Source organism: Hypanus sabinus, chromosome 14, assembly GCF_030144855.1.
Source record: "Hypanus sabinus isolate sHypSab1 chromosome 14, sHypSab1.hap1, whole genome shotgun sequence".
Taxonomy (NCBI): domain Eukaryota; kingdom Metazoa; phylum Chordata; class Chondrichthyes; order Myliobatiformes; family Dasyatidae; genus Hypanus; species Hypanus sabinus.
In genome coordinates, this window is record NC_082719.1 from 18,595,904 (window position 1) to 18,620,191 (window position 24,288).

A 24,288-nucleotide genomic window follows, 5' to 3' on the forward strand; every position below is an offset into this window, starting at 1 on the left:
GAACCGACATTTCTAAATAACCATGAAATGAGGTGACACATACAACAGCCGACCAACGAACTGGAAGCTCCTTGATGTGAATCCAGAGTTTTTATCCTGCGTTTACTGATGGAAAGCAGTTGTGTGTAATTAGTGGAACTGGGAATGATTGGAGATTTGACGAGGGGATTGAAGCCCAGTTACCAAGGTAATAGCAAGATGGGGAATTGCCAGACGGGACAATGCCAATAGCCCCGCCCCCTTCAACGGGAGTCTCCAGGCGATCCTCCAGGCTGGTCTGGCTGGTCCCGATGAAAGTCCTGAATGAGGGAAAGGTTCAGGATGAATGAGCTGGGGACCCAGGAACGCTCTTCTGGACCATACCTTTCCCAGTCTACCAGGTACTGGAAACCACTATCCTGACGGCGCAAATCCAATAGTCGTCCGACGGTGTATGCCAGGTGGTTGCCGATCATACGGGCAGGTGGGGGAGTCTTAGTCAGAGGACACAAGGGGCTGATGAAAACTAGTTCTAATTGGTAAACATGAAAGGTAAGGTGGATGCGCATAGATCTTGGCAGTTTGAGTCGGACTGCTGTGGGATTGATGACCCTTTTGACCTTGAATGGTCCCAAGGGCTTTTGGAACGCTGGCCTTTATAAATCAAAGCATTGAGTACAGAAGTTGGGATGTAATGCTAAAGTTGTACAAGGCATTGGTAAGGCCAAATTTGGAATATTGTGTGCAGTTCTGGTCACGGATTTATAGGAAAGATATCAATAAATTAGAGAGAGTGCAGAGACGATTTACTAGGATGTTACCTGGGTTTCAGCAATTAAGTTACAGAGAAAGGTTGAACAAGTTAGGTCTCTATTCATTGGAGCGTAGAAGGTTGAGGGGGGATTTGATCGAGGTATTTAAAATTTTGAGAGGGATAGATAGAGTTGACGTGAACAGGCTGTTTCCATTGAGAGTAGGGGAGATTCAAATGAGAGGACATGATTTGAAAGTTAGGGGGCAGAAGTTTAAGGGAAACACGAAGGGGTATTTCTTTACTCAAAGACTGATAGCTGTGTGGAATGAGCTTCCTGTAGAAGTAGTAGACGCCAGTTCAGTTGTGTCATTTAAGGTAAAATTGGATAGGTATATGGACAGGAAAGGAGTGGAGGGTTATGGGCTGAGTGTGGGTAGGTGGGACTAGGTGAGATTAAGGGTTCGGCACGGACTAGGAGGGCCAAGATGGCCTGTTTCCGTGCTGTGATTGTTATATGGTTATATAAGTAGCGAGGGGCGAGTTTCTTATGCTCATTTTTGAGCGAGATGTCCTGGTTGAAAGCTACACCATCTGCCGCGGTTGGTACTCAGGCGCCGGAGTACGGTGTCAATAGGCGGTCATCTTATTGCTATCTGCTGATCTGAGTAGGGCAGTGCGTGTCTCCTTCCAAACCTTAAGGCAACGATCGATATGGTCCAGAACAGACGGCGCCACAATCTCTCTTTTTGCGCGGGGAACAGCGGGGTTTGGTACCCAAAGGAGCACTGGAAGTGAGATCTTCCAATGGCAAAACTGACAAGAGAGTTGTGAGCGTACTCAGTCCATGGGGGATGGTCGCTCCAGGTAGACGGGTTGTTTGCCGGCTAGTCCTGATTGATTCGGTCCGTCTGCCCGTTCGTCTGAGGCTGCAAGATGGATGACAGGCTGACCGATGCACCCAAGGCTTGATAGAAGGCCTTTCATACCTTGATCGGGCCCCGATCGGAGACAGTGCCCGTGGGGATTCCTTGGAGGCGGAAGACGTGGCGAAAGACGTGAGAAAGTCTGCGATTTCCTGAGCGGAAGGGAGTTTAGGGAATGCAACAACCGCCTTGGAGAACCGGTCTACCACCGTGAGGACAGTGGTGTTTCCGCGGGAAGGGAGTAGGCTGGTGACGAAGTCTAGGGCGATGTGCGACCAGGGACGACCAGGGACAGGTAGAGGACGAAGTAACACAGCATGTGGCCGATGACTGGCTTTTCCACGGGCACAGACGGAGCATGTTGAGACATAGGAACGGGCATCCGCCTCCATGGAAGGCCAGCAAAAGTGTCTTTTCAGGAGAGCCTGGTCCGATCACTCCCAGGGTGGCAGGTGAACTGAGATGTGTGCCCCCACTGGAGAACCTGAGATCTGACAGTATCGGGTCCATTGCCGGGGTCAGGGTGGTCCCGCTGGGCTTCCTTTATTTAGGATTCGATCTCCAAAGTGAGGGTGGCAACCACGCAGGATAGTGGGAAGATAGTCGCTGGGCTGGAAGAGCCCTCCTTGGAGTCGTATTGGCGGGAGGGCGCGTTCCGGCTTCTCGTTCTTAGACCCCGGACGGTATGTGAGGGAAAACTTGAACCGTCCAAAAAATGACGTCCAACGGTCATGGCGGGAGTTCAAATGTTTGGCGGTCTGAATATAACACAGGTTCTTATGATCAGTCCATACAACCAACGGATGTTCCGCCCCCTCCAGTCAGTGCTTCCAATGCTAGTTTGATCGCCAGTAGTTCCCGATTCCCCACGTCGTAATTCCGCTCGGCGGCGGAGAATCAGCGATAAAAGAAGGCACGGGGGTAAAGCTTATCATCCGAACTTGACCGTTGAGACAGGACTACTTCTATCCCGGAGTCAGATGCGTCCACCTCAACAATGAATTGGTGGGAAGAGTCCAGATGGACCAGGATGAGAGCGGTTATGAACCTCCTCTTCAGGCCAGTGAACGCCGAGCTAGCTTCGGAGTCCCAACAAAAGGCGAGATAAGGCGGGTAAGAAGGGCCATCGTTCGACTGTAGTCCCTGATAGATCGGTGGTAGAAGTTCGCAAACCCCTGGAACCACTGAAGCTGCTTTCGGGTCGTTGTCCAAGGCCATTCTTCCACCGCCTGGGTTTCTCGAGATCTGCCGTCACCTGCCCGCTCTCAATGATATAGCCCAGCAAGCTGACAGAAGGAACGTGGAACTCGCATTTTTCCGCTTTCACAAATAACTGTTTTTCCCACAGTCTTTGGAGGAGGAAACGCATTTCTAGTGAATGTGTTCATGGTGGCTGCCAGACAATATCAAGAGATCATCGATGTAAATGAAGACGAAGGGATTAATAAAGTCCGCACATCAGTCCGCACATAAAGTCCGCACATCAGTGATTAGGGCTTGAAAAACGGCAGGAGCATTGGTGAGGCCAAACGGCATGACCAAGTATTCGAAGTGGCCCAGAGACGTATTAAAGGCCGTCTTCCTCTCGTTCCCTTCCTTCATCCTGACCAGATGGTATGCGTTACCAAGGTCCAACTTCGAGAAGATGGTGGCTCCATGCAGTGAAATGCTGAACTAATGAGGGGTGGTGGGTACTTATTCTTAACTGTTATATTGCTTAGGCCTCAGTAATAAAACAAAGACGAAGCGATCCATCCTTTTTTTTCTACCAAGAAGAAACCGGCAACTACCGGGGAGGATGAAGGTATAATAATATATGCCGCGAGGGAATCATTAATGTATTTCTCTATGGCCTCCTTCTCTGGTCGGGATAGGTTATAATGATGACTGGTCGGTAGTGAGGTCGATGGCACAATCATACGGCCTGTGCGGAGGCAGGGAAAGAGCCCGTTGTTTACTGAATACGTGTCCCAGGTCATGGTTTTCTGCAGGGACTCTGGACAAGTCGTGGGGTTCCACGACAGGCGGGGTCGCGGCAGTCTCCCTGGGAGATGGGGCCGACCGCAGACAGTTGGCATAGCAAAACGGGTTCCAGCTGGCTGTCTTCCAGGTCGACTAGTCGATGTGGGGATTGTGGTGGTTCAGCCATGGGTATCCTAGAACTGCAGGGGCTTGGGGCAAATGGATGAGATTGAATCGTGCCTTCTCCCGGTGATTTCTGGATAGAATCAAGGTCAGGGGCGTGTACAGTGGGTCACCCGAGCCAGCAGTTTTCCGTCCAGTGCCCGGGCCTCCAGTATTTAAGGATCCCGAGGTATTCCGACCTTGGAGGTTAGGTTATGTCTTCTTCCAGCAGATTGCCCTCGGCATCCGAATCCTCAAAGGCGGATGGGGACTGGGGCTGTTTTAATAATACGGTAGCCGGGATCTGCATCCGGATTTGGGGGACTGAAGGGATTGTCGTTTGACTCACCAGAACAGCAGGAGCGGGAGCTCTGCGAGGAACAGAGGGGAGAGAGAGGTTAGTGCTGGTAGAAGATGGTAAGGTGGGACCTGGGCCGACCCGAGGTCTTTTTTCTCAGACGCTCTCGAAGTCGATTATTTAGCCTGGTGGCTAGAGGGATCAGAGAGTCCAGGCTGGCTGTACCATCCCTCGCTGCCAATTCGTCTGTTATCTTATCTAAGAGGCCATGTCGGAACACCTCCCATAAGGCCTCGTCATTCCGAACCTCGATGGAGTACTTCGCTCCGCGAACCCTGAATAAGAGTCTGCAAGCGCCTTGCGGTGTCTCTGCCGTGAATGGGCTGTGATGCACCATCAATAACTCACACTGAGACGTAGGCGAGATATCGGCTTTTATTGACTGGAAGAAGGAACCAGGAGTGAGTGTCTATCATACAAGGTCCTGGAGACTGAGGCCGATCTTCAGGCCGCAGGTCTCCTTTATACAGGGGCCTGTGGGAGGAGCCACAGGAGCAGTCAGCAGGGGCGTGTCCCGACAGGCACATAGTTCACCACATTCACCCCCACTTCGTTTGAAAAAGTCCTCATGTAGCGAAGGTTCTTACAAGTTAAGCCGATCAGGCGGTCGAATCTGTCGCTGCGATCTACGTAGCACCGGCTGTGACCGCATAGGTGCCGGCAACATTGGCGATTGCACAGGGGACGGGGGTTGCGCGTGTTCTTGCCCACTAGGCGCCGGTGATCCCTCATGCATGTGCGAGGCGCCTGGTATAAATGCGTACGAAACGCCCGGTATACAAGTGTCGTGAGGAGTCTGTGTAGGGCCTGGTGAGTACGGTGTCACCTCTGGTGCAGGGTTCACAGTTACCGGAGAGCCTTCAGGGTAGTGGTCTGCTGCACCTGCGGGTGCCAGGTCGCGGATGGAGACCGTGTCCTCCCGCCCATCAGGTAAGACCACGTAAGCATACTGGGGGTTCGCATGGAGAAGGTGAACCCTCTCCACCAGCGGGGAGTATTTATTGCTCCTCACATGTTTCCGGAGCAGCACTGGCCCCGGGGACGTCAGCCAAACTGGTAGGGTGGTCCCAGTGACAGACTTCCTGGGAAAAGAGAATAGGCGTTCGTGAGGGGTGGCATTGGTGGACGTACATAACAGAGAGCGGATAGAGTGCAGTGCCTCAGGGAGGACCTCCTGCCATCGAGAGACCGGCAACCCTTTGGACTTAAGGGCTAAAAGTGTGGCCTTCCACACTGTGGCATTCTCCCGCTCTACCTGGCCATTACCCCGGGGATTATAACTCGTGGTCCGACTGGTAGCAATGCCCCTAGCTAGCAAGTACTGGCGCAGCTCCTCACTCATAAAGGAGGACCCTCTATCACTGTGGATATAGCAGGGATACCCGAACAGAGTGAAGAGCTGGCGCAGGGCTTTTATGACGGACGTGGCAGTGGTGTCGGGGCAGGGGATGGCAAAGGGGAACCGTGAGAACTCGTCAATAACACTGAGAAAATAGACATTGCGGTCAGTGGAGGGAAGGGGGCCCTTAAAGTCAACACTCAGGCGTTCAAAAGGGCGGGTGGCCTTGACAAGTTGTGCCGTGTCAGGACAGTAGAAGTGCGGTTTGCACTCGGCACAAATTTGGCAGTCCCTGGTCATCGTCCTGATGTCCTCCAGGGAGTACGGCAGGTTCCGAGCTTTCACAAAATGGTAAAATCGGGTGACCCCCGGATGGCAAAGTTGTGCATGAAGGGCGTACAGCTGGTCGAGCTGTGTGCTAGCACATGTTCCCCGGGATAGGGCATCAGGGGGCTCATTGAGTCTGCCAGGCCGGTACAGGATATCATAGGTGTAGGTGGAGAGTTCTATCCTCCACCGCAAAATCTTATCATTTTTGATCTTGCCCCGCTGTTGGTTGCTGAACAGGAACGCAACCGAGCGCTGGTCGGTCAGCACAGTGAATCTTTTGCCAGCAAGATAGTGCCTCCAGTGCCTAACAGCCTCCACTATGGCCTGGGCTTCTTTCTCCACCGCGGAGTGCCGAATTTCAGAGCCGTGGAGGGTGCGAGAAAAGAATGCTACTGGTCTGCCTTCCTGATTAAGGGTAGCAGCCAGAGCAAAATCGGAGGCATCACACTCCACTTGGAAGGGAGCGGTCTCGTCCACTGCATGCATCGTAGCTTTGGCAATGTCCGCTTTAATGCAGTTGAAGGCCGCGCAGGCCTCAGCAGAGAGGGGAAACGAGGTAGACTTGACCAGGGGGCGAGCCTTGTCTGCGTAATGGGGGACCCATTGGGCGTAATAGGAAAAAAACCCCAGGCACCGTCTGAGGGCCTTGAGAGTGGTGGGAAGAGGGAGCTCTAACAGGGGGCGCATACGTTCGGGATCAGGCCCAATAACCCCGTTTTCCACGTCATACCCAAGTATAGCAAGGCGGGTGGTACCAAAAACACACTTGTCCCTGTTATAAGTAAGGTTCAGAGCTGCGGCCACTTGGAGAAACCGTTGGAGGTTGGCGTCGTGATCTGGCCTGTCATGACCACAGATGGTGATGTTATCCAGATAGGGAAATGTGGCCTGCAGTTGGTACTGGTCCACCATCCGGTCCATTTCCCTCTGGAAGACAGAGACACCATTCGTGACACCGAAAGGGACGCGCAGGAAGTGATAGAGCCGGCCGCCCGCCTCGAAGGCGGTGTAGGGGCGGTCCTCTGGGCAGATGGGGAGCTGGTGATAAGCGGATTTCAGATCTATTGTCGAGTACACCTTATACTGAGCAATCTGGTTGACCATATCCGCGATGCGGGGTAGGGGGTATGCGTCAAGCTGCGTAAACCTATTGATGGTTCGACTATAGTCCACCACCATCCTATTTTTCTGCCCAGTCCGAACAACAACCACCTGGGCCCTCCAAGGGCTTGTGCTCGGCTCAATGATCCCCTCCCTGAGCAGCCGCTGCACCTCCGACTGAATGAAGGCCCGGTCCCCCGCGCTGTACCTCCTGCTTTTGGTTGCCACAGGTTTACAGTCGGGGTTCAGGTTGGCGAACAGCGGTGGGGGAGGGATCTTGAGAGTGGAGAGGCTGCAAGTGTCGGTAGCGCAGCTGTTGGCCTGGTTCTGGATGGGATGTGTGTGTCCGTGTGTGTGTGTGGTCAGTAGCGGGGTATGTGAAGAAGTCCCACAAAACTGAGGATTCTTGACAGTGAGTGGTGGGAGGGGCCCGTCGTATACCATAGTCACACTTTCGAGATGGCTCTGGAAGTCCAGCCCCAATAGCACAGGTGCGTTCAGATTAGGCATGACCAGCAGTTCAAAGTCCCGATATACTGTGCCTTGCACCACCAAAGTCGCTACACAACCCGCCCGGATGTCTGCGGACTGCGACCCAGAGGCCAAATGGAACCTCCGACTGACCGGCCGCGTTGCAAGTCCGCAGCGTTGCACTGTGTCCGGGTGAATAAAACTCCCAGTGCTGCCCGTGTCAAACAGGCATCCAGTCCAATGCCCCTCCACCTGGATGTCCATCATGGATCTTGCAAGCTGGTGTGGGGCGCTTTGGTCGAGAGTCACAGTGGCCAGAGTTGGATCGCCGTCGGGGTACCCGGTCAGCATCGGAGGGTCGGGGGCGGGGCATGCTGACGCCGACAAAGATGGCCGCTCACATCCGGGGTACCCGGTCAGCATCCGAGGATCGGGGGCGGGGCGTGCTGACGTCGACAAAGATGGCCGCCCACATCCCGGCATGCAAGATGGCGGCCCCCACGTTTCACCCGCAGCGCTGCACTCCGCTCGAGGTTGAGACTTACAGACCTTGGCGAAGTGGCCCCGCTTTCCGCAGCTGGAGCAGGTCGCTTCTCGCGCTGGACAGCGTTGTCGAGGATGTTTCTTTTGGCCACAGAAATAACAAAGCACGAGTTTCTTACGGGCCACAGCCGTGGTCTGGGTCGGGGAGCTCGTGGAATGGCGACTGGCGGCGGCGTTGGCGAATTCGCTCCCGGGAGCCGGCGGTGGCGGGGTCTGAGGCGTCCACGAAACCGGCGGGGAATCGCGCGACTGGACAGCGTCGGCGTTATGCCGCGCAGCTTCTAGAGCGTTGGCCTTCTCTATCGCCGAGCTTAAGGTAAGATCCGAGTTCTCCAGCAGCCGCTGGCGCATGTACACTGACCTCAGTCCCGTCACAAAGGCGTCTCGCACCAGCAGCTCCGCATGCTGTTCTGCCGTGAGCGTCTTGCAGTCACAAGCTCGGACGAGTGTCTGTAGTGCTCGGAGAAACTCAGCGCACGATTCGCCAGGCCGCTGTTGCCGGGTAGCTAAGCGATGTCTTGCGTAGACGGTGTTCACCGGCCGCAGGTACTGTCGTTTGAGGGCGTCCAGTGCCCCTTCGTAGGTCGGCAGGTCCCGGATAAAGGAGTAAACTTTGGAGGAGACCCTCGAGAGTAGGATTCTGTGCATAACGGCGGGTTCAGTCGCACGAAGCTCCGCCAAGTACGATTGGAAGCATGCAAGCCAGTGTTCAAAAGCGAGAGCTGCGTCAGGGTCTTGAGGGTCCAAATCCAACCGGTCCGGACGCAAAACGGGTTCCATGTTTTAAAACTTCCAGTCAATAAAATTGATGCACCATCAATAACTCACACTGAGACGTAGGCGAGATATCGGCTTTTATTGACTGGAAGAAGGAACCAGGAGTGAGTGTCTATCATACAAGGTCCTGGAGACTGAGGCCGATCTTCAGGCCGCAGGTCTCCTTTATACAGGGGCCTGTGGGAGGAGCCACAGGAGCAGTCAGCAGGGGCGTGTCCCGACAGGCACATAGTTCACCACAGGCTGTTCGAAGACTTTCTCATTTCAGAGACAAAGGACGGGAAGGAGGAACAAACTTCTGGTCGGTTATCCCATATTGGGGTGACCCATGCTAAGGCATCCCCTCGTAACAGCCCCATAATGTGCACGATCTTTGATTTATCCGAAGTGTACGTACATGGCTGTATCTCAAAAGACCAAAGAGCAATAGAAGGCCCGGCACCTCCCTCGGACCCCTGCGTAAGGTTCCGCCTCGGGTACGTACGGCTTGTGGGATTGTGTTGCTGATCCCAGGGGCGTAGCTATTCTTGGCTGTGCGGTTTGGTCAGTCGGGGTTCTTCGAGGGGACGGAGTAAGGGAAGCGGATACCCGGTCCACTTGTTCATTGACGTTCCTCACATTCGTGGTTAGCGTACAAAGGTTTCAGTGACCTCCCTGAGCAGTTGGTTGTGGGCGCTCAGTAAGTAGCCCTGGCTGGTGAAGACCTATTGCATGGAGTCCGTGTCCGCTAGATTCATTCTTGGCCAGTTCGTTCTGTTGCAAAGACGTGGCTGCGGGGGGAGTCCAAGTGCTGGACACAGGCACGGAGACAGGATCGCGAGGCGTTAACACAGTCGCGAGCGTGGAATAGGTATCCAGGAGAGTCTTGACACGGAGACAAGGTTCACGTAAGGAATCCAGGAAAACGATGCGGAACTTAGAACTAACAGTTCTAACTAACCAGGAAACAAGGTTACTCATACAAGATTCGACCAACGAACTGGCGGCTCTTTGTGATTCCAGGGGTTTTATCCTACATTTACTGATGGAAGGCAGGTGTGTGTAATTGGTGGAACCGGGAATGATTGGAAATTAGACCAGGGGACTGAAACCCAATTTCTAAGGTAATAGCAAGGTGGGGAATTGCCAGACGGGACCATGACACCACGCCATTTACATAACAAGTAGCTACTTGTCTGAGAATGGTCTCGGGTTTAGCAGGCCATTACATGAAGCTTCTTGTGTCCACATTAAATTGCTCAGATTACAATATCCCATAGCAAGTATCAGTTCAGAGCCCACCAAATCAGTGCAAACAAAGACACCGGATTGTCTGCTTCCCATGTCCTTGATCACACTATAGTTTCTGCTGTCTAACATCTCAGTCCTCTTGAACCAAAGATTTTCATTTAGGAATCATTATTCTGTTCTCATTCGGACTGACATGGGACCCCAGTCGATGGGAAAAACGTTCGATAAAAATATTAATCTTCACTAACTAAATTCACCCGCTTTATATTGACAACGATCTCTGCTGTTTTTTGAAAGCATTATCCTCCTTTTATTTCCATTAGGAACATAGAAACAAAGAAAACATACAGCACAATACAGGCCCAAAAAGCTGTGCGAAAATGTCCCTACCTTTGAACTACCAAGGATTTGCTAATCACCCTTTATTTTCCCAAGATCCATGTAGCCATCCAGAAAACCCGATCGTTTTTGCCCCCACCACCACCGCCGGCAGCCCATTCCACGCACTCACCACTCTCTGCTTTAGAAAACTTACCCATGACGTCTCCTCAGTACCTACTTGCAAGCACCTTAAAACTATGTCCTCTTGTGCTAGCCATTTCAGCCCTGAGCAAAAAGCCTCTGAATATCCAGACGATCAATCCCTCTCATTATCTTGTACACCTCTATCAAGTCACCTCTCATCCTCCGTCACTCCAAGGAGAAAAGACCGAGTTCACTAAACCTATTCCCATAAGGCATGCTCCCCAATCCAGGCAACATCCTTGTAAATCTCCTCTGTACCCTTTCTATGGCTTCCACATCCTTCCTGTAGTGAGGCGACCAGATCTGTGCACAGTTCTCCAAGTGGGATTTGACCAGGGTTCCATATACCTGCAACATTACCTCTCAACTCCTAACCTCAATTCCACAATTGATGAAGGCCAATGTACGGTATGCCTTCTCAACCACAATGTCAGCCTGCATAGAAGCTGTGACTGTCCTATGGACTCGAACCCCAAGATCTCTGATCATCCACGCTTACAAGAGTCTTACCATTAATGCTATTTTCTGCCATCGTATTTGACCTAGCAAAATGAATCACCTCACATTTATCTCGGTTGAACACCATCGGCCACTACTCAGCCCAGTTTTGCATCCTATCAATGTCCAGCTGTAAACTCTGACAGCCCTGCACACTATTTACAACACCCTCAACCATTGTGCCATCAGCAAATTCACTAACCCATCCCTCCACGTCCTCTACCAGGTCATTTATATAAAAAAAAATCACAATGGGTAGGGGTCCCAGAACAGATCCCCGAGGCACACTAATTGTCACAGGCCTCCATACAGAATATGACCTGTCTACAACCACATTTTGCCCTCTGTGGACAAGCAAGTTCTGGATCCACAAAGCAATGTCCCCTTGGATCCCATGGTTCTTTACTTTCTCAATAAGCTTTGTATGGAGTAAGTTATCAAACGCCTTTCTGAAATCCATATACACTACATCTACTGCTCTAACTTAATCAATGTGTTTAGTCACATCCTTAAAAAAATTCAGTCAGATTCGTAAGGTTGTGGTCGTAAGCCTAACGTCAGTCGTGGGGAAGATGCTTGAGTCCATTAGTAAGGATGAAAGAGTGGCACATCTTGATGGCAGAAATAGGATTAGGCCAAGCCAGCATGGATTTACCAAGAGCAAATCATGCTTGACTAATCTGTTGGAGTTTTTTGAGGGTGTAACAAGGATGTTAGACGAGGGTAAGCCAGTGGATGTTGTGTACCTAGATTTTCAGAAGGCATTCGATAAGGTGCCACATAGGAGATTGGTGAGTAAAATCAGAGCTCATGGCATTGGGGGCAGGGTTTCAACATGGATAGAAAACTGGTTGGCAGATAGAAAGCAAAGGGTAGCAGTGAATGGGTGTTTCTCGGACTGGCTGGAGGTGACTAGTGGGGTACCACAGGGCTCTGTATTGTGACCACAGCTCTTTACGATTTATGTCAACGATTTAGATGAGGGCATTGAAAACTATATCAGCAAGTTTGCTGACGATACTAAACTGGGTGGCAGTGTGACATGCGAAGAGGACGTTAGGAGAATACAGGGAGAATTGGATAGGCTGGGTGAGTGGGCAGATACTTGGCAGATGTCATTCAATGTGAATAAATGTGAAGTTATCCACTTTGGAAGCAGGAACAAGAGGGCAGAGTATTGTCTGAACGGTGTAGAGTTAGGTAAGGGAGAAATGCAAAGAGACCTAGGAGTCCTAGTTCACCAGTCAATGAAGGTGAATGAGCAAGTGCAACAGGCAGTGAAGAGGGCAAATGGAATGTTGGCCTTTGTTACAAGGGGAATTGAGTACAAGAGCAAGGATGTCCTTTTGCATTTGTACAGGGCCCTACAGTTTTGGTCTCCAGGTTTAAGGAAGGACATTCTGGCAATTGAGGAAGTGCAGCGTAGATTCACTAGGTTGATTCCTAGGATGGCAGGGCTGTCTTACGCAGAGAGATTGAAGAGATTGGGCTTGTACACGCTGGAATTGAGGAGATTGAGAGGGGATCTGATTGAAACGTTTAAGATAATTAAAGGATTTGATAGGATTGAGGCAGGAAATATGTTCCAGATGTTGGGAGAGTCCAGTACCAGAGGGCATGGATTGAGAATAAGAGGTCAGATATTTAAAACAGTGTTGAGGAAGAACTTCTTCTCCCAGAGAGTTGTGGAGTTGTGGAATGTACTGCCTCGGAAGACGGTGGAGGCCAATTCTCTGGATGCTTTCAAGAAGGAGCTAGATAGATATCTGATGGATAGGGGTATCAAGGGATATGGGGACAAGGCAGGGACTGGGTATTGATAGTGAATGATCAGCCATGATCTCAGAATGGCGGTGCAGACTCAAGGGGCCGAATGGTCTACTTCTGCACCTATTGTCTATTGTCTATTGTACGACATGCCTTTGACAACGTCATGCTGAGTATTCCTAATCATATTATGATTCCACAAATGCATAAATCTTGCTTCTCAGGATCTTCTCCATCAACCTACCAACTACTGAAGTAATTCTCACTGGCTTATAATTTTCTGGGCTATCCCTACTCCCTTTCTTGAATAAGGGAACAACATCTGCAACCCTCCAATCCTCTGGAACCTCTCCCGTCCTCACTGATGATGCAAACCTCATTGCCAGAGGCTCAGCAATCTCCTCCCTTGCTTCCCACATTAGCCTGGGGTACATCTCGTCTGGACAGGTGACTTATCCAACTTGATGCTTTCCAAAAGCTCCAGCAAATCCTCTTCCTTAATATTTACATTTTCAAGCCTTTCAGTCCACTGCTAGTCATACCTACAATCGCCAAAATCCTTTTCCATAGTGAATACTGAAACAAAGTGTTCATTAGGTACCTCCGCCATTTCTTCCTGTTCTATACACACTTTTCCACTGTCACACCTGATTGGTCCTATTCCTAACTTCCACCCACAGAGACTCTATAAATAACCCCTCCATGACTTCTTCCTTTTCTGCAGCCGTTACACTATCCCTGATCTACAGAGTTACGCCCCCACTTCTTTTGCCTCCCTCCCTCTCCTTTCTGAAGCATCTAAAGCCTGGAACTTGAAGTAGCCATTCCTACCGTTGTACCATCCAAGTCTCTCTGATGGCCACCACATCATTCCTTCAGCTTTTGATCTTTTCAGATGATATACATTGAGCAATACAATTATCAGGGTTCATAGCAGTTGTATTACAGCAGCTTCTGATATTACTCTTACCCATGGATGTAATTGAACATTTGTCCCTCAATTCCAAAAGCTCACTATTTCGTTTGCCTTATCAGCGTGTGTTTTAATCAGTTTTGTGTGTTTAGTCCATTGATCTATTAAATCACTTGTTTCCTCCAGAACACATGCAGTCTGCAGTCAAGTGGAGGATTTCTGGCAACTCAGAACAACATGTTCCCACGGATCATCATCTGTTTCCGTGCGTTGGATCTGGGATTTTCCTTTCATCACTCTGTATAATAAGAATTAGAGTCCTCTTTTTCTCCTTTGTTAGACAATATTAACCGTGTCCGTTGATGGGATATGTGTTGCTGTTCACAGAGTGTTTTCCGAGAAATTGCATCACTGCTGACACATTTGTCTGCTGTACTGGCTCAGGGACAAACTGCCCATGGCCCAGTCATGGTAAATGACATCACAACAAAAGACAACATTCTCTTCATGGTGAGTTAAACCTATAACACACAAGTGTGATATCTGCTTTTAGTTCCAGCATAAATCTTAAATGATTTTAAATCCATATTTTCTAATTGTTTATCTAGGCGATCCAATCTGGACTCTCAGTTGTCTTTGGACTCATGGCGTCCAATTAACCTCACCCAATTTTGCTTCGGAAATATCCAAGAACTTGGATATTTTCTTTTTCCCTTTAATATTTCAATAAAGCTGCCCTTGTTCTCTGGGTAATGGAACTGACAATTACCCCATTGATAGTAACTGTTCCAATCTTCTAGGAATGTCGTCAAGTCTCCCAATTTTCTGATAAGGACATGGGATTGCTGGTAATCTAATTTAGTGAACTCAAAAGTAATCTGCACGCTAAAGGAAGAGAGACGGGTCAAATGGGTCGATTTCGATGTTGGAAGGCGTGACCAGTAGGGTTACACAGGCATTGGACCAAGTTCCCAGCAATTTTCCGTATAGAGAAAAGCAATCTGCGCTGGCTAGACATTCTTCGCGCTCTCGATCTCCAGGTGTCCATGGGCTCCTCCTTATAAACGATGGTTGGTCTCTCGTTGCTAAAGCATTATCGTCCTGACTCTTATAGTGTTCCTTATAATTTGAACTGTTGGATCTCCATCCCATTAGCTTCCTGTCACCCGAGCTATCTGGGTCACCTTCTCACTGGTCATTGTACAGCGCTAGAGCCAACACTGTGTCATGGCTCTGCCCACCCCTGCTTGCTTAGTTGTGTTTGTTTTAACTCTCACTAGTCCAGACTAGTTAAATGAGGACACCAGACAGAGTCTAACGAGATTACATATTGCTTCTTCTGGAGGTCTGGCAGTTTACATGGTAAGTAGCTACTTCTCTGAGAGCAGGTCATTACCTGACATTCCTTTTGAACACATTCAGTTACTTTGATTAGATAACTACTTGTCTGAGGATGGTCTTGGGTTTAACAGGTCATTACATGAACCTTCTTGTCTGCACGTTAAATTGCTCTAATTGTATTATCCCAGAGCAAGTATCAGTTCAGAGACAACCAAATCGGTGGAAAAGAAAGACAACCTGATTTTTTGCTTCACGTGTCCTTGATCAGACTGTCACTTATTCTAGCCAACATCTGCCTCCTCATCATTCAAAGGTACTTATCTTGGAATAATTTTCCCCACTTATTCAGTTGACTGCCCAGAGAACTCCCATGGACCCCAGTAAATGTGGAACAATTGCATTTTATATAAAATATTAACGTTCACTAACTAAACTCACATAATTTACACTGTCCGCTTTCTCTGCTAATGCATGAAAGAATTATCCTCAATTTTTTCCGTTAGTTCTGCCTTCCATCTTCTCAGCTGATATACATTGAGCAATACAATTATCAGGGTACATTAAATTAGTATTACAGCAGCGTGTGTTACTATACTTCTCTACGGATATATTTGAACACTTGTCCCTGAATTCCAAAACTTACTCCAAAATCCTCGGTAGCTGAGCATTTCATTTACTTCACTAGCTGGTGTGTTAATTAGTTTAGAGTTTTCTGCCCGGTGATTATGTCCCTTGCCGTCTGCACAACACGTGTCCAGTCTTCAGTCAGTTAAGAGATTGGTGACAACTCAGTGGCAACATATTCCCAGATATTCACCTGTATCAGTGCATTGGATCTGGACTCATTCTCCTTCATTACTGTGTATAATATAAATTTCAGTGCTCTGTTTCTCCTTTGTTAGATCGTATAACCCGTCTCCGTTGAGAAGATCATTTTTGCTGTTCACTGAGTGTTTTCCAAGCAATTATATCACTATTGACACATCTTCTGCCATACTGTCTCTGGAACAAATGTACTTTGGTTCAGTCAAGGTTAATGCCATTGCAACAGCAAAAAAAAACAACATTCGCTTTATGTTGAATGAGAGCAGTAAAACACAAGGGTAATATCTGCTCTTATTTCCATTGAAAATTATTTTAAGTCCAAATTTCTATTTTTTACTGGATCATCCAATCCGGACTCTCAATTGTCTCTGGACTCAAGGCGTCCATTTTTCCTCACCCAATTCTGTTTCGGAAAGGGTGGACAGGCATTCGGATATTCTCCTTTCCCTTTGATTTTTGACAAAACTGCCCTTGTTCTCAGGGTGAGGAAACTGACAGAACTGACATTGATAGGATCTGTCCCAATCTTCTTGCTACAGTTGTTACAATAGACAATAGACAATAGGTGCAGAAGTAGATCATTCGGCCCTTCGAGCCTGCACCGCCATTCTGAGATCATGGCTGATCATCTACTATCAATACCCGGTTCCTGCCTTGTCCCCATATCCCTTGATTCCCCTATCCATAAGATACCTATCTATCTCCTTCTTGAAAGCATCCAGAGAATTGGCCTCCACTGCCTTCCGAGGCAGTGCATTCCAGACCCCCACAACTCTCTGGGAGAAGAAGTTTTTCCTTAACTCTGTCCTAAATGACCTACCACTTATTCTCAAACCATGCCTTCTGGTACTGGACTCTCCCAGCATCTGGAATCTATTTCCTGTATCTTGTCCAATCCCTTAATAATCTTATATGTTGCAATCAGATCCTCTCTCAATCTCCTTAATTCCAGCGTGTACAAGCCCAGTCTCTCTAACCTCTCTGCGTGAGAGACATCCTCAACTGTCCCAAATCAGGGCCATCACTTTAGTTTCTTCTTTCCTTCTGGTTGGCTGCCACATAATTGGCCTATTTCACAGACTCTACCATCGTTGTACCCACTTTTCTGACACAATCCCATCGACTTCGTGTCTGACAAGTTTAATCCTAACAACTCTAAACCTTTCATGTCCCTTCTAGTCATGAGTTTCTAAAGGGTGTAACCTGTTGAAGATGTTAATGCATTCCATATTATCATCAAGGCAAAAGGAAAAGCTACAAGCCTCTTTGTTCCCTGATGTTGCACCACTTTTGCAATCATAGGTTTTTCAGTGTTCGATTCATTGTTCCACACTTTCTCTTGATAGTGATTTACAGAGTTTATGAAATCTCTGCTTGATCCAAAAAAAGCCATGACATTTTCCATTATGTGGGCCGTGAAATACATGCCTTAATCCGTTTTGATATTCCGTGATAGTCCACAGCAAGTGAAATTCCTTTCCAAAAAGATTTTTTGCAGTGACCTTTGCTGTGTTTGTCTTAGCTGGGAAAACATTCACACACTTCATAAAAGTATCTATTAGTACCAGATTATATCTGTAGCGTCCTTGGGTGGGCGGTATCATCAACGACCAGCTGGTATACACCGTCCGAAGACTACTGGATGTGCCCCATAGGGGCAGGGGTTTCTAATACCTGGTAGACTGTGAAGGGTACGGTCCAGAAGAGCGTTCCTGGGTCCCCGGCTGCTTCATCCTAGACCCTTATCTCATCCAGGATTTTCATCGGGACCATCCAGACAAGCCTGGAGGATCGCCTGGAGACTCCTGTTGAGGGAGGGGTACTGTCATGGTCCCATCTGGCAATCGCCCACTTGATTATTTTCCTCAGGAATTTGGCTTTAATCACCTCGTTTAGTTTCCAATCATTCCCAGGTTCCACTAACTACAAACACCTGCTTTCCATCAGTAAATGCAGTATAAAGCCCTGCGACAACAAGGAGCTGCCAGTTCGTTGGTCGAGTGTGCGTTGTGCGTAACCTTGTTTCCTGGTTCTTAGGACTGCCAGTTCTAAGTTTAGCATCCCTTCTGGATACCGACTCCACGCTCCCTACGTTAATAACGCTTCCTGACTCTGCCTCCACGCCCATGTTCTGCTCTGGGTGTTGTTCCGAAGCCTGTTGGTCCTGGCTTCTATGCTGTAGTACCATTTCCCGGGTGACTGTCAAGTCTCTGTCATGTTAGGATGACCAGTCACAAGATTATTTGAATTTATGACATATTTGTCAAACCTAAAACTTAATTCCAACTGTTTTATTCTCCGCTGAATTGCAATTGGAGTGGGCGTTATCTACACAGATGGTCATTTAACGTAAAAATATACTTCATACCATCCTTCAGTTCTTGTCTCAATTTCCTCTGAATCAGTATATAGATACAAGTATTAGTGCACACACTGATAGTTTGCAACATGTACCCATATTGCTGTAGTATATATACAAGGGAACTCAAATATCTGTCCTGGTAGAAGTAATTTTCCGTTTGCCATTTCAAAGAATGAACTCTATAGGGCATCCAAAATAATATGAAATTAGCTGAAATTGTAAACAATAAAATCATCGATTTTCTGCGATTTTCCACCACGGCATCTTTCTGTTTTTCGCTGCTCTTCCGAAGCCCTCGGCGGACTCAATTTGCCGCAATTGTATGTCTTACTGTTCACCCATTGAAGATGAGAATTAAGCCGATTGGTAGCAACGGTGTTAAAATGCTCTCTAGCAATTCGAATCCTTTCCACACGGGTAAAGTAGGGTATTCATGTGTGAGAGCGCAACGCCGCGGTATGCTGTCAATGATGACGTAAGGTTCAACAGCAAAGTGAAACAGGACACTTTTCCCGCAACTCACTATAACCATGGGCACCATAACTACCGTTTCTGTTCTCTCACTGCAGTATCGCTCCTCGAGTTTTCGACAACATATTGCGATAAAACGATCAAAGGTAAAACTGACCGTAAACCAAACAGAACAGTCCCTCATCACAATATGAAATAAAAGTGTCAGAGCGCATACAACAGTGATGAGCAGGGATCTGGAATAAATGTAGATATTGTTCGTCTGTTCCACTAAATCGAAAACTAGAACCGCCATCAGATCCGCTGTTGCCATTCCAACCAGGTAACTGGTAACACATTTGGAGTGCCCGCATTTCCCCGAGTTAGGATCTCAATCGTCGTTAAATTCACTACAAGAAATTTGGACAGGAAAAAAAATCAACGCAGTTACCTTTAGCTGCAAATGTCTGAATGCCCACCTTTTATTCCAATGCTACGCAGGGTATGATTTTTTTTTTGGAAGTGAAAAGCAGAAATTCAATTTGTGCGGACTTTGTTCGTGCCCACCGGCTGGACAATAATGGACAGCATTATCAGTGGGTTGCCGACTTACCGGCAGATTAGAACCGGGCATTAGTTTTCCACGACTCACGTACAGGTGAAGTTCAATCGCTCCATAAACAACACCATTTCCGTTATTTGAGGTGAAATAGCTGAAAAGTTTACTTGTAGTGAAATCATGATACTTAATGCATAATTTAACGTTTTATAGAAGAACAGACCAGTGTGTCGATATTCGGCTGGCCGGTCAGTTGGAAATGCTTCTTATCTGGAAATGCGACCACCAGCGGTTCAGAAAGCTGAGCGAGGGGAAACTATGGAACTATGGCAATTGCGGCACTAACGTCATTGACAAAAGTAATAAAAAACATCACATAGTAAAAATATGGAAGCTGAATAACAAAACTTGAAAACAAAAGATGCTTGAATCCTCAATTCTGGAAACATATTTCAGACGAAGGTAGCATCTATGCTCAGTAAAGGTCCAAACAATGCAGCAGAACAAAATCAAGTTGACGAAGGCACCATACATTGAGCGACCAGCTCCAGTACCTTTCAGGGATACCGATCGCTACCATTTTTCGATAGAAAATGCCCCCCGATGTAGAAAATCGCCGCATATCCCATATTCTGTCGGAGGCAGCGTTCAGTTGTACGGAAAGTTCCGACCGCTCATATGGACTGGTGGCAGGTTTTACAGAGTTATATGCAATTCAGAGTAATTTCACTGAGGCAATTAGTGTGGTAATGACATCTGTTGAATGAGGGACAACCAGCTACACACACATACATCGAAGTGTTTTTCTCACTCTGGTACCGTGCCATGAATTCGTAATCCCAAGGGATGTTAACTTTTAAACAAAAGATAATACGAAAGTTACCAATGTACTTTCCAAGACATCTGACATCAGGTGCTGAAACGGGACATTTTCTGAACAGTGTTGTTTCTAACATAGATAATCATCCTGAACAGTCAACATGGAAAATCAGCTTCAAACAGATTTATTTTGTCCCATTCAGCGGAGTACATTCGCTTCTGACATTGAGGGCTGTGCATCAGCCCGGCAGGTGAAATAGGGTACAATTTATTGAGCAGGGCAGATAGGATAATTTTTTTCTGTCGCTTGTTTTAGTCATTTCGTATCATTTGAATGACAAAAGTCACAGTAACAGCTGATAACATCTATCAAAATAAAACACGTAGTACGTATGTACTTCTGACCATTTAAAAGCATTCGAGAGTAATATTACAGGGACCTTTGATAATAAAAGGTTTCGCGCCCGCACGAATTTAGATACGGTTTGTGGACGGATTGAGGAACGTTTTTTTTTCTGGATTCGCAGAGAGTGGATAGTTTATTCTTTGAATGTGACAAATGTACTACAGGGATTGTTGCTCAGCCCGCTGTTATTTGCCATGTATGTTAATGACTGAGATGTCGACGTAGAAAACTGAATCAGAAGAATTGCGGACGACTCTAAGTTGGAGGCGTTGTTCTAGCCAGGAACTCTATCTAAGCTTCCAGCTTGATGTTGTATGGCTGGGAAATGGGCTGAAAAATGGCAGATAGCATTTAATGCAGACAAGTGTGAGATGGTCTGCGTTGTGAAGAAAGATACAACAGGTTTCGCAGCACATATTGAATATTTAGACTTTAGTATGCAGCATTTTAAAAGAAACCTGGCGATACAGATCGATAATTCAAGCAACACGGGCAGATCGGCTCGGGCTGAGCTCTGATCACAGTGGCCTTCACAATCAGATCACTGAGTACACGAGTTGGGACGTTATGCTGATGCTGAACAAAATGTTGGTGAGACCGTAGATAGAATATCGTGAGCTGTTCTGGCCAGCTACCAACAGCTTTGAAATATCAATAAGCTTGAAAATGTCCAGCGAAAATTTAAAAGAATTTGGAAGAGTAAAGAATCTTTATGTTCCTGTCAGGTTGAAAGGAAAGGTTAAAAGTTTGAGAGAGCCATGGTTTTCAAGGGATATTGGAAACTTGGTTCGGAAAAAGAGAGAGATCTACAATAAATATAGTCAGCATAGAGTAAATGAGGTACTCGAGGAATATAAAGAATGTAAAAAAAAATCTTAAGAAAGAAATTAGAAAAGCTGAGAGAAGATATGAGTTTGCTTTGGCAATAAGGGGTAAAATAAATCTAAAGGGTTTCTACAGTTATATTAATAGCAAAAGGATAGTGAAGGATAAAATTGGTCCCTAAGAGAATCAGAGTGGACAGCTATGTGTGGAGCCAGAAGAAATGAGGGAGATTTTGAACAATTTCTTTTCTTCGGTATTCACTAAGGAGAAGGATATTGAATTGTGGAAGGTAAGGGAAACAAGTAGGGTAGTTATGGAAACTATGATGATGAAAGACGAGGAAGTACTGGCGTTTTTAAAGAATATAAAAGTGGATAAGTCTCCGAGTCCTGAAAGGATGTTCCATAGGACCTTAAGGGAAGTTAGTGTAGAGTGCAGGGTCTCTTACAGAAATATTCCAAATGTTATTAGAAACGAGTATGGCGCCGGACGACAAGCATATTGCTCATCTGTTTCCATTGTTTAAAAAGGGTTCTAAGAGTAAACCTAGCAATTATCGGCCTGTAAGTTTGACATCAGTGGTGGGTAAATTAATGGAAATATTCTTAGAGATGGTATATATAATTATCTGGATAGACAGGGCCTGATTAGGAACAGTCAACATCGATATGTGCATGGAAGGTCATGTTTGACAAATCTTATTGAATTTTTTGAAGAGGTTGCTAGGAAAGTTGACGAGGGTAAAGCAGATAATGTTGTCTATATGGACTTCAGTAAGGCCTTTGACAAGGTTCCACACGGAAGGTTAGTTAAGAAGATTCAATTGTTAGGTATCAATATTGAGGAGTAAAATGGATTCAACAGTGGCTGGATGGGAGATGCCAGAGGGTAATGGGGGATAACTCCTTGTCGGGTTGGAAGCTGGTGACTAGTAGTGTGCCTCAGGGATCTGTACAGGGTCCGATGTTTTTTGTCATATACATTAATGATCTGGATGATGGAGTGGTAAATTGAATATTAAGTATGCAGATGATACTAAGATAGGTGACGTTGTGGATAATGAAGTAGGTTTTCAAAGCGAGCAGAGAGATTTAGACCAGTTAGAAGAGTGGGCTGAAAGATGGCAGATGGAGTTTAATGCTGATAAGTGGGAGGTGCTACATTTTGGTAGGACTAATCAAAATAGCACCTACATGGTAAATGGTAAGGCATTGAGGAATGCAGTAGAACAGAGTGATCTGGTAATAATGGTGCATAGTTCACGGAAGATGGAATCTCATATGGATAGGGTGGTGAAGAAAGCTTTTGGTATACTGGCACTTATAAATCAGAGCATTGAGTACAGGTGTTGGGATGTAAAGTCCCAGGTGTTGGGGTGCGCTCTGGAAAGTCCAAGGAGTTTCTAGTGTAGGTTGCATATTTGACACAACATTGTGGATCGAAGGGCTTGCAAGTTGCTGTCGATTTCTATGTTCTGTGTTCTATCCTTTGAGTGAAACTTTAACTAGAGTTCATGGGCTTGGCGAGACAGTTGAACTACAGTTTGTATGCAAGCAGTGTATGTAATAGAAGTTATTCACTCAGAGGGTTGAGCGGGTCTTCCACCGTCAGGAACACACATATATATATATATATATATATACTACATTTTACCCACTTAAAATACTCCCTATCATTAACAGAAAGCTATTGAGCTCTGCAAAGATCAGATTTGATGTTTATTTTGTGCACGTTGTACATGCTATGAAAGTTACTAATTATTAATGTTTCTCAAATTAGCAGCTCAAGTTTCGTGCCAAAATGAGATCCCCAAGACCCTTCATTTAAATATGTTACATTCAGTAACTCACACGCGCTAACCAGAAGCCATGAATGACCGCGGAGGTGCGTGCCCTGCTGCGGACCCGTGACTCCGCCTTCAAAACAGACGACAAGGAAGCCCCAACAACAGCGAGAGCCAAGCTGTCCCGGGCCATCAGAGAGACAAAGCGTGCACACGCCCAGCGAATCCACAGCCACTTCCAGAGCAGCGGCGAGACACAGCGCATGTGGAAGGGCAGCCAGGACATCACCAAATACAGGACAATTTCACCTGACTGTGCGGGTGATGCCTCCCACACAGATGCGCTGAGCAACCCCTACGCTGGTTTTGAGGCGAAGTATGACGTGGCCGCGAAGAAGTTCACCCCTCTTCCGACTGACCTGGTGTTGTGCATAATACGGCCGATATGAGGAGAACCCTGTGCAGGGTCAACCCACGGTAGGCTGCTGGACCAGACAATATTCCTGGCAGAGTGCTTAGAGGATGTGCAGACTAGCTAGCAGATGTTCTCACTGACATTTTCAACATCTCCCTGAGCAGCGCCACGGTTCCAACGTGCTTCAAGACGGCCACCATCGTCCCCGTGCCGAAGAAGTCATCAGGAGTGTTTCGAGAGGCTCGTCATGAGGCATATCAAGACCCTGCTGGCCCCCTCACTGGCGTTCGAACGCTGTTCATAGACTTCAGTTCCGCATTCAACACAATCATCCCTCAGAAACTGATTGGAAAGATGAGCCTACTGGGCCTAAACACCTCCCTCTGCAACTGGATTCTAGACTTCCTGACTGGGAGACATCAGTCAGTCCGGATCAGTCCGCATCTCCAATACCATCACACTGAGCACGAGGACCACCCAGGGCTGTATGCTCAGTCCACTGCTGTTCACTCTGCTGACCTACGCCTGTGCTGCAACACGCAGCTCCAACCACATCACCAAATTCGCCGATGACACGATCGTTGTGGGTCTCATCAGCAAGAACGACGAGTCAGCTTACAGAGAGGAGGTGCAGCGGCTAATGGACTGGTGCAGAGCCAACAACCTGTCTCTGAATGTGAACAAAACAAAAGAGATTGCTGTTGACTTCAGCAGGGCACGGAGCGACGACCCTCCGCTGAACATCGACGGCTCCTCGGTAGAAATCGTTAAGCACCAAATTTCATGGTGTTCACCTGGCAGAGAATCTCACCTGGTCCCTCAACACCAGCTCCATAGCAAAGAAAGCCCAGCAACGTCTTTACGTTCTGCG

At 47.4% G+C, this 24,288-nt stretch overlaps 1 protein-coding gene across 1 annotated transcript in view; it reads right to left on the reverse strand.

Moving 5' to 3' along the window:
- Positions 1-6,923, reverse strand: part of LOC132405078 (uncharacterized) — a gene marked incomplete at its 5' end in the record, with an annotated part of 72,813 nt that extends 65,890 nt beyond the window's left edge. Inside the window, 4 exons of the mRNA XM_059989812.1 lie at positions 184-299; positions 364-473; positions 1,720-1,808; positions 4,787-6,923. Of these exons, the coding sequence (XP_059845795.1) occupies positions 184-299; positions 364-473; positions 1,720-1,808; positions 4,787-6,923 (2,452 nt within the window). The remainder of the gene's footprint in view (positions 1-183; positions 300-363; positions 474-1,719; positions 1,809-4,786) is intronic.
- Positions 6,924-24,288: the final 17,365 nt, after the last annotated feature.